Source organism: Pyxicephalus adspersus, chromosome 2 (assembly GCF_032062135.1).
Source record: "Pyxicephalus adspersus chromosome 2, UCB_Pads_2.0, whole genome shotgun sequence".
NCBI classification, from domain to species: Eukaryota; Metazoa; Chordata; class Amphibia; order Anura; family Pyxicephalidae; genus Pyxicephalus; species Pyxicephalus adspersus.
Genome location: NC_092859.1, coordinates 85428644 through 85439843, shown reverse-complemented (window position 1 = coordinate 85439843; position 11200 = coordinate 85428644). Strand labels below are relative to the sequence as shown.

Here is an 11200-nt window from a genome sequence, read left to right as displayed (position 1 = left end):
GTCTGTCATTTGCAATCCCTATTTAATGTACAGCGCTGCGTAATATGTTGGCGCTATATAAATCCTGTTTAATAATAATAATAATTTGTCTGGTGAACTCTCTACAAAGTTTTTTTTTTTTTATTTTTTTTTTTTTATAATGAGTTGCCCAGACCTTGACTACATATGCTAGATGCAGCTTTAGAAACATTTTATACAGACTGTTATACATTAGCATCATATCCCATAAATGTATTTTCTTTTGATAAGTGTTTTTAAGAACTCATCTCTGATACATCACCATTCTGCTGTGTTGAAATAATTCTGAATACGTTACATACATTGTCATCAGGAAAGAATACATTTTTCTGTTACCCACAAATTATTAATTGAAATGAACTGGGCTAACTTTAGCCTACAAGTAGTCCCCGGGTTACATAAGAGATGGGGACTGTATTTTTATTCATTTATTCATTAAGTTGAATTTGTATGTAAGTCCGAACAGGTACATATTTTAATAAATGCAATTAGGACAGATGTTTTTCTTAACATCATTAGGCAGCCTGGTGTCAGTTACTATATACTCCTATACTACTATATTCCTCACTGAGCTAATCACAAACAAAGCAAAAAATGATGCCTAAAAGGTCCCCTTCCAATCCATTCTAAACTCATTATCCAACAAATGTTATCAAGTGATCGTTTGAGGTTTAGAAAAAGAACAGTCCAAAATATATTTTCCTACAGTATAAATAGCAGATGATTTGAAATGACCACTATTAGTGGTGTTCTGTTTTGTTAGGTTGCCTGCAGTGCTGTAACTTTGATGTGTAAATGCCAAAACTCATTTTTGTTAAAGCTGCCAAATGTAAGCAGTGTTGTATTCTTTTCAGCTCTATCCTCAGTACTGAGTAGGGATTCTCCTTGATCTGGGTTTGCAAGCTGTTGGTGAACTGATGTCTTTCACTGATGCATGCACACAGCTCTGCAGACTGGCTCCTTACTATGTTCCTTACTTAATGACCAAAAGCCATTAGGCTTCTGTAATGTGTATTAGCAGTATGTGAGTGTTGTACTTGGTTTTCTGCTTTTTTTAAATTAAAATCTATTAGAGCAGTGTTTTTCGACCTAGGGTTCCTCCAGGGGTTGCTAGGAGTTTTCTGAGCAATTTGTTACTCTCAGGTCAGTTTACCAGATACCAATGATCTATTCAGCTATCTGTAAGTGTGACATTCTTCCCACTGGCAAGCAATATGAAGGATTTCTCCCACCGGCCACTACAGTAAAGTACTGTAAGCTGTGCATATAGTGACTATAGTAAGGATTCCCTGAAGACCTGAAAGCTATTTCAGGGGTCCCCCCATGTTAAAAAGGTTGAGAAACACTGTAATAGAGTATGCCTAGAGGAAAGCACAGGTTACTTGGATATTGTACATATGCTTTAACAACTGGCCAATATTCAGTACCGCATCCTCTATTCTTAAATTGATATCACAACAAAAATGCTATGGGACTTTTTTTTTTTATAAAAAAACAGCTTTTTTATTGTAACTTAATCATTAAGTTTGTATAAATCATTCTAGAAAAGCATATATTTTCTTTCTGAGTTGGTGTCTTTCTACCTGTTGCGCATATATTTGTTTCTTTAGGAAAGATCATCTATACATCACAAACTATAATTTACTTGGATATTGTCAGATTTTCAAGCCCTGGCCATGAGCATTGTGTTATTGCAGCTCTCATTTGAAAGGACTTGAAATGCAGCAAACATCAGTAAAAATGTAACTCTTTTTTTCGCATCCTTGTGCAACACATCTCAAGTTTTTGTACTGTACTTGCAGTGTGCTGGTTTAGATGCTTGGGGATGTTGTTAACAAGAAATGGTGCAATAACGTGTATAAGGCTCTGGTCCAGCAACAGTACTAATGTAAGTCCCTGGTCCAGCAACAGTACTGGCCATACACCAGTTGCCCAATCTAACGATGCACTCTTTGCCTATAGCAAGCCCTCGCTCAGTCTTAGGAGACTAGTTGCACCATCCCAGCACACAGTTGCTCCCTGGATTTCTATGTCCAAGGATTGGTGTCTGGCAAAGGACTGACAGAGGACTGGAGCCCACAGATGATACAGCACCAACATTCCAGCAGAGACAAGTCTGGAATACAGAGCCAGGTCATTCACAGGTTATCGGTCCACCAGACGAGGTATTATTATTTTTTAATGATAAACAGGATTTATATAGCGCCAACATTCTACGCAGCACTGTACGTTAAATAGGGGTTGCAAATGACAGACTAATACAGACAGTGATACAGGAGGAGAGGACCCTGCCCTGAAGAGCTTACAATCTAGTAGGTGGGGGAATTTACACACAATAGGATGGGAGATATTTAGGCAGAAAGGCAGAAGAAGATGGGTAGGCAAGTTTGAAAAAATAGGTTTTGAGTGCTCTTTTAAATGAGCAGAAAGTAGGAGCAAGCCGAATAAGACGAGGAAAACCATTCCAGAGAGTTGGGCAGCTCTAGAGAAGTCTTGTATCCATGTGTGTGATGTGGTTATGAGTGAGGAGGTCATTAGTAGGTCATTGGAGGAGCGGAGAGAGCGGCTGGGGGAGTACTTTTTTTTACCAGGTAAGAAATGTAAGTGGCACAGTAACTGTGTAGGGATTTGAGGGCAAGGCACAGGAGCTTGAATTTGATTCTAAGGTGAAATGGAAGCCAGTGTAGGGATTTGCAAAGAGATGCAGCGGAAGAGGAGCGGTGGGAAGGATGGATGAATCGGGCTGCAGCATTCATAATAGATTGTAGAGGAGAGAGTCGGGTTAGTGGAATACCAGAGAGGAGGATGTTACAGTAGTCCAGACGAGAGATGATAAAAGCATGTACAAGGAGTTTGATGGTCTCGGGACAGGTAGGGGCGGATTTTGGAGATGTTGTGTAGGTGAAAGTGACAGGACCTGGAAATGTTCTGAATATGGGGGGTAAATGAGAGGGCAGAGTCAAAGGTGACACCAAGAGAATGTGTTCTGTTTTATCCAGGTTGAGCTTCGAAAATCAGTCAGACATCCATGATGAGATGGCTGACAGGCAGCATGAGACCTTATCCAGGACTGAGGGAGACAGGTCAGGGGTGGACAGATAGATTAAGTGTAATCAGCATAGAGATGGTACTGTAAGCCAAAGGAGGATATGAGACTACCGAGAGAGGAGGTGTACAGAGAAAAGAGAACTGGTCCAAGGACTGATCATTGGGGAACACCAACAGGGAGGAGAGTGGGCGAAGAGGAGTTACTATTGAAAGAAACTTAAAGAAGCAGGCAGACAGATAGGAAGCACACCAGGAGAGAGCAGTGTCACTGACAAGAGCAAGTCAAAAGCAGTCAGCAACAGTAAATCTTACGAAATCACGCAGTAGCAGCAAGTCAGCCCAACTTAGTGCTACAACTAGCACTGGGGCTATTAGCAGAAAGACTTGAAAGCCCTTGCAGCCTATGGCAGCGCAGGATTGAATCAGGAACTAATCTATCTCCAAAGTCCCCTTTCAGCTGTGCACACAGCCTCAGTGCACTTGGGTTGCCGATAAAAAAACATTATCTTAATTCTAATTGCTGCTGCAAGTGACATTGTTTGACAGAATAAATGGTGTTTGATACTGCACTGTCGCACAACAAGGGATCGCTGGCCAGATAAGCATCTCCTAACAGTGTATCATGGTCCACAATCTGAAATTAATAGACCCTAGAGAGAACCTTCATTTAACCTTGCAGGCTGTGTCTGCTGTGTTGTTGTCCTAACATGTTTTTAATCATTTAAAAATGCAGGTATATTTGTTACTATACATTCTCAATTCTCATTTTACATGCACTTTTTTGAGGGGGAGGGTATTTTGTAAAACATCAGTATCATTTAAAGTAAATGTACTTAGAAGATGGGCTTGTTGCAAATGCTATCTAATTTTAGTAGCATGATATACTGGAAATTGTGTTTTTTAGAAGCACAGAAAGTCAACATTTTGACATTTTGGATTTTAGAAGAATGACATGGAAATTAATAGGATTCTGCCTTGGGCACATATACCCTAAACAAATTAGGACAGTACTTAAAGGTAAAATTGATATTCACATATGTATTATGTGCAACTAATATAATGCTTTTGTATGTAAGAATCTCCACTTAGGATGACTAAATGCCTCTTTTCTTTTGCGAGATCAGACTGGGCATTTGGGAATAGTGACGTACAACTTCTATTAACTTTTCTGTCCTCTCAAATCCTTTGTCAGCACATGCCTATGTCTTCTGAAAGCTGTAGGAAAAATCTTATAGCATGCCTTCCTAATAAGAGATGTTTCTATAAAACCCAGTACTGTCACTGACATCGCATTTCATGGAAAACTTGAGCTTTCCACATTATCAATCCCTGTTCTTGTTGGGCTAAATTTAATGACAGGAAATGTACTACACCTACAGGAACTTTACCTATTAGAAAGAATGCCTGCCATGTACATTTTCTGTATATTACATTTACATTTTGTGCTCTTGAAATAGTAAAAATACCCTTCTCTTTAAAAATTTGGCCTATATTCAGACTGGCCATAAGGCTGCAGTGTGATTATCCCTTCCTCCTACCAGCGAAACGCTGCCTCCAGGAAAAGGACTAATGTATAAAATATTAGTGTTCTCCCCAGCCTCTTTTAGCCGGCCGCACCACCCAGAACTTTTCAGTAACCACCTGGCTGTTTTTAGGTGGTTACTAAAGAGTTGGGTCACAATACAAGGGCTGCCAGCCGCCTACAATTTCATCCCACCCGGCTTAAAAAAATTAAAATTTGAACACTGTATTATAAAAAAAAAAATTGTCACACCTTAAAGTCAAAATAATGTGGAACTAAACTCTTCCTGAGATGTATGTTTCCAGCTTAGTGATTTTTAATGGTTGAGGGGAGCGATCAGACAGTTATAAGTATGTTTATTGCAGATGCAACATTGCCTGTCCCTTTTCTACAATAAGCCCAGCCTGATTGAACATTTTGAAAGTGGACTTCTACATTACTAATTGGCCAGGCCAGAATGACCTAACTCCTACATATGCACGTGTGTTCATTCAGGCATATCCTGGCATCTTGCACTGAGCTCAGTATATTAAAAAGAATATTGAGAACAGGCAGGTAAGTATTTATTGTGAACGGACATTGCCATTCTGCAATAAAAGTCCTCCTTGATTTGATCTGAGCCTGCGATTGGAGAGTGGGTGGGTTGTGTCCAGGGACACAGCCCGCCCAATTCCCCTAGCCTGGGATTGGTACGGGGGACGTGGTCCGCGGCTCTGGCTGGTGTGCCCTGCCAGTGGGGTCCTTCTCCTGACCCCACTGGTTTGGGGTGGTGCCCCGGCCAGAGCTGCGGACCACCAGTTGGCAACCGCTGTCTTATACTGCAGTGGTCACCAACCCCTGGACCAGTGCCGGTTCGTGGCAGGTGAGTTGGGGGGGCGCAAATGACAGGAGGCAGAAGCGCCAGAGTCCTATGAAAAAAAATCCTACCTTCGAAACATGTACTACTGTGTCTGCGCACGTTTCATCTATCTTTTCTATGAGATCGGGCTTCAGTGGGAGCTCCCTTGAGTGGGTGTGCTCTCCTCGCAACAGGGGACACTTGAGAGCAACAGTGATACTAAACTTAATATCAATACCCCCTGAACATAACAAATTGCCAGATACAGGGTCCCAAACATAAAATCTCAATAAGAATGAGGGTTCTTTTCTCATTAAAGTGGATTTATAGAATGAATAAAAAAAAAAATACGCCTTTACTTGCCCATGCCACTCCATTTGTCATTCATTTGCTGAGAATGGAGAATGAGAATACAATGTATGAAAGGCTTACACTTCTCTGCCATTCCCAGCAGCTCTGCCACCTGACAGCACACCAGCTCTTACACTACTCCGTTAATGTCCTGACAGGAGGCCGAGCTGCTGAGAATAGTATAGTGTAAGCTGTACATCTACCGGGCTGCAGCAAAATTTTATTCTATGTTATTGGGCCCTGCTGTCAGAAAGGTTGGGGACCACTGCTATACTATTTTCTCCCTGCCTGTTTGCTTTATATTCTACTTCTTTTGATTTAAAATGCCTTTCTAGTTTTGTACCATGACTGATAAAATAACACCGAATTTAATTAAGCAAAAAAACAGCATAGTTTAAAGGTCTTATTTAAAGGAGATCTGTAGCCAATTCATTAATTGTGTATTTACATGTTTATTTTTATTTTTCCTGTGTAACATAATACAAACCTTTTAAATTCTTAGGATTTGTATTCAAAATAGTTTACAGTTTTCCCTCTGACAACAAATACGGCGCAACAGGGGAATTGTTGTGATCAGAAGCCATCATCAGAATATGATGTTTATTGAGTTCTTTATGATACCACAAACATTCAAACAAAAAACTATTGCAAAATTAGCAATCCCAAGACAAACAGACCTCATTTGATTTCAACTGGTGGCTCATAATACAGCAAGCACAGAAGCACCTCTTTTTACAGATCACTTAGTGGATTTTATGCAGACAATGTTTTTGTGAAAAGCTAACCCTGGACAGGGCCTGTTATAGCACTAAGAAAAAAAGCCATTTCTTGAGCAGCAGCCAGTAAAAGCTAAAAATGTAATATAATCCGGCTGTATTACACAGCATTTTCTTAATGGCCACAGTCCAGATTTAAATAATGATTATAGACCGAATAAAGATATAATATGCATTATGATGACATTTTCTCTCCACCTTTTATTCATGCTTTTCAAGACTTAGAAATGAACTAAATTTATTTTGAGCTTACTTTTACAGATGACATGTGTAGGCCAATAGAACAATGATAATGAAATAATACACACATAAAATTATATGAATAAAAATGATCCTAATGATTCTTGATGTGGATTGTCAGTAAAGGCAGAAAACACAAAAAAGAGTTTGTGAGACAAATTGTGTAACAAATTGTGGGCCTTTTGAACCTACACCTCAGAATAATTTTCTAGAATTAAATCTTGTTATCCCCAGGATCCTTAAACAGCAATGCATGTTCTTTTATGTAAAGCTGAAGGCATTTGTGGTTTGTTTATAATCAAGAAATGATCTATGATTTTAATTTTTCAGTTTTTTAGGATATTTAGAAGGTGATAAGAAAAGTGTGCCTGTTCTAGAAAATACAATAAATGGTGTGTGGTTTTTAGATTTGTTAATAATCCCCAGCAATGGTACTAACTGAAGTTTATGGAACATTTTAACCTATTTAATAGATCTATATATGTTAGTGCTAGAGTGCTAGGAGTGCTAGCCATAGTATAATGTCTTCATTGACTGGATTATTTATGTAGTTTGGTGTACATGTGTAAGGTATATGGTAGCAATCACATGAACAGTACAATAAATCAATGTCCTTTATTACTGCTGGGACAATTTTTAAAAGAAAACAGAGCTTGGAAAATGTATTTCCTGTAGACAAGTCCATTTCAATCTGTGCACCTTTTCTAAGATTAATTTTTAATCCTGTCGATGTTTACTCTTTGCAAACTGTTTACTATTATCTAATATTTTTTTTAAGTTTGATTGGATGTTGTCAGCTTGCTACAATGTTGGAGGACATAGTATTTAGACAGAAATGTTCATCTGCCATAAAAATTTTGGGTAATTTAATTTTAAGAGGAACATGTTGTAGCATAATTTACAAAACTTCTTGAAAGTATTTTTCATTTCAATGCATTTGTAGATTTACTTTCATCTCCTGTACCCTAGTGGATCAAAAGTTTCTTTTATTGTGTTCATTTGTTTGGTGTTGAAACAATAATGATGTTGTGTAAATGTAATATCCCTTTTTATATTGTGAGATAATTAGTCTGTGTTTATACCACCAGTATGTTTAAACAAACATTTGATGAAAGCCAGTAAAATTCCCTAATTGAAACGCTTATTCTAACACATTATATTCCTTTACCTGAACCTTTGTTTATTATCGTCATGAATCTGGAGAATACATATTAGGCACACCATAAAAAATACATTACCCTTAAATGAAACCACATTTCGGAACAACATGCACATAGAAAACGAAGTTACCTCTTGACCTTTAACATTTTATCTCTTACTTATTTCTACTATTTGCATACAGGTTTTAAAATGTAACCCACCTATTAAACCCTAACGTTAAACTGAATCTAACTTTGAACTCTATATCCAATTCACCCTAATGTGAATAGGCTATTTGCAAGGCTTGATGAGAGCAGAATGTGAGCTTCCAGTGCTGGCCTCCTTTCTAAAAGTGATAAGCCTGCCTGTGTCTAACTTAGGTCCTTTAAGTCACAGTAGGACATGGAAAAAATATTCTGTAATCATGCGTCAAAAAGTGTCAGAATTCCTTGTTTCTATACCGGTTCATAGTAACTCATATCATTGAAGCCAAAGTATTAACCTCACAGCCAAGGAACTATGATTAATTAAAAGCAAGTTTAACAATGGCAGCCTAAATTTTTTTCTCATGAATTTTCAGCAAACCCTGACTGTATTCGAGTTATTTAAGTTAGAAAAGGAACAGAGATAATGTACCTAATAGTAATTCAGGGAGCAGCATTTGATTCTGCTCTTGGCATTTCATTCAGCACATCTGTTTTTTCCATTGACAATTTGTAGATGTTTGTAAGTCTATTTTTCTGAAAGTCTTTGAAAGAGATACAGCATACAATTTTAAAATTGAAGTTGAAACTTCAAGACTTCAGGTGAAACTCAATATAATGTTTTTTCATGTGTTATCATGAGTTGCTATCTAAGGAAAGGAAACAGTTACTTGCTTACAAATAAAGGTATTTTTAAAAATAAACTGAACTAAAGAATATATTTGTATTGTTATGACTATCTTTGAGGAAAGCAACATTTCTGTTTTTTTTTTTTTTTCAGATTCTGTGTCTACAGCTTCCGGTCCACTACTAGTTGAAGTTGCCAAAACTCCCGGATCCAACCTTGGAGTAGCACTAACTACCTCGATGTACTGCAACAAACAGGTCATTGTCATTGACAAGATCAAACCTGCAAGTATTGCTGACAGGTATGGAGTCAGTGTGATTTGACTGAATTTTTTTTTAGCTCTTCAGTATACTTTTGCCTGAAATATTTAGTTTAGCATAAATAACTTTTAGGTTACTTTTATGATGTAAACGATCAACTCTTCTACATTTCGGTCCTTTTATTTTATTTTATTTTTTTTTTGCACTTTTGACTGAGCGGGGGTGAAGGGACAGTTGAGACATGAACAATTGAGGGTGCTGAGCTGGAAAATCTATGGCTTGATGATAATAATAAGGGAACTGTAGTCCTAGATTACCTTTGATAACCACATATAGATCTGAACCTTCTGCAAGAAACACATCTAACTGGTTGTTAGATGCATAGTCCCTGGGTTGGTTGATCCTACCATCCCACTAATCTCAATATTCTAAGGGGGTCTCCATTTTGATTAGATACTATATTAATTGTTCATTTGTAGACCTTAAAATGGAGTGGAAAATCCTGTTGCTATATGGTACAGTTGATTTTTAGCCTGGGAACATCCTTGTCATTTATATTCCTCCTCCTTTTTTTACTTCTGTTGTTTGCAAGATCCAGGACTTTATAGCTCGGTACCTGCATGCACTTTCTCTAGCTTGTATTTGTTGTCTGTTTCACAATACTCTTGCTCCTCCTAATTTCATTATTCCCACTTTCATATTAGTTTAGCCTTTGTGCTAAACGTTTTCTTCCCCTTATTTCTTTGTCTACTTATTTGCTAGACCTACACCTGATCACTGCCCTTTATTTTTGATGCTGGACTGTACTCTGTACCTTTATATGCCTTCTAGAAATTCGACTTGTTTTGGTTTTTACTCTGTCCAAAACATATGCATCTTGATTTGAAATTGTCCAATTTCATGGCTGCCTTGTCTAGATTTGGATATGTTTTCTTAACCAGGATATTACTCAGAATTAGTTATAAACTGTAATAAATCAACCATTTTTACACTCACTGCAGATCTAGCTCCTGTACCTATTGCACACCCCTATGACTGTGTTGATTCTTTTATGTACCCTGGTTTTGTTTGGACTTGCTCCTTTTATCAATTGCTGAAGGAAATATTCTCAGACTTTCTCTTTTTGTAAGGGGTAGCAGTGTTCTGCCCAGAAATTATTTTCAGCCGGGTGGTAGGAAGCTGTAGCCGGGTGTTAAAAAAGGAAGTGTGGCAAAGTTCTAGGTACCTAGGATTGGTAACCGGCGGTAAGTGCTGGGCACCTAGGATTGGTAACAGGCGGTAAGTTTCAGGCACCTAGGATTGGTAACAAGCGGTAAGTGCTGGGCTTTTTCAGAGCTAGAAGTTTTTTAAGCAGCAGTGGTTTCTGGCATAAGGAATGGACAAATGTAACCTTACTGCCGCTGTGATTTCAGCCTATCTTCAGATGTGCTCCTGTGTCTATATTTAGGTAAAGTGAACTTTTGTGAAAACATTTTTTTTCACTTGATTCTCCTACAAAATTAGCCCAGCAGGCCCATGCTGGCTCAGTTTCCACCTTTTCTCAGATGATCACTTGTACGTCCAATGCTGCCTTGCACTGCGCATTAATTAGATTGAACACTTTTTTTTTTTACATTATAAGAAAGCCTCATGCACACAAGGAGCAGTGCAGAGCCTCTTGGGATATGCGACACAAATATCCCAGGAGGCTGCCGATTTCCCCTTTGGTCTTTACCGAAATGGAAGTAAAGACTGAAGGGGGGGAGAGGTCCTCTCCACAAAAGTGTAAAAACAAAAAACAAAAAAAAAAATGCGAGAACAGAGAAAGTCACTCTTTAATATAATGTTAAAAATGTGGGGATGCTTTAATAGCATCATGCATGTGATATCAGTTAGGAACAAGACAGACAGTGACCGCCTCTCATCACTGCCTATATTCTATATAAAAACAGTTTGTGAAGTTTATCCGCAGTGTGTAATGTGATCGGCAGTGCAGTGTGATAGCTGTGTGTGTGTAAAAGCTGCTTGTCATATTCTGCAGCCTAACAACTCGCTGTGTTCAAACCTTCAGATCTCCTAAACTTTTAAATGTATTAACTTTAAATTTTGTAAGGTACACGTAGAGGCATAGGAAACTGAAACTGTAGGTGCAAGTGGGGGACACTTGTGGCTAAACCTTTTTAAAATGTAATTACTA

At 38.2% G+C, this 11200-nt stretch overlaps 1 protein-coding gene across 6 annotated transcripts in view; it reads left to right on the top strand.

Moving 5' to 3' along the window:
- GRIP1 (glutamate receptor interacting protein 1) overlaps window positions 1-11200 on the top strand; it is a 240039-nt gene that overhangs the window by 192241 nt on the left and 36598 nt on the right. For all 6 annotated transcript variants that reach the window (XM_072401315.1, XM_072401311.1, XM_072401316.1 and 3 more), the window contains exon 8: window positions 8918-9065. In XM_072401315.1, the coding sequence (XP_072257416.1) occupies window positions 8918-9065 (148 nt within the window). The remainder of the gene's footprint in view (window positions 1-8917; window positions 9066-11200) is intronic.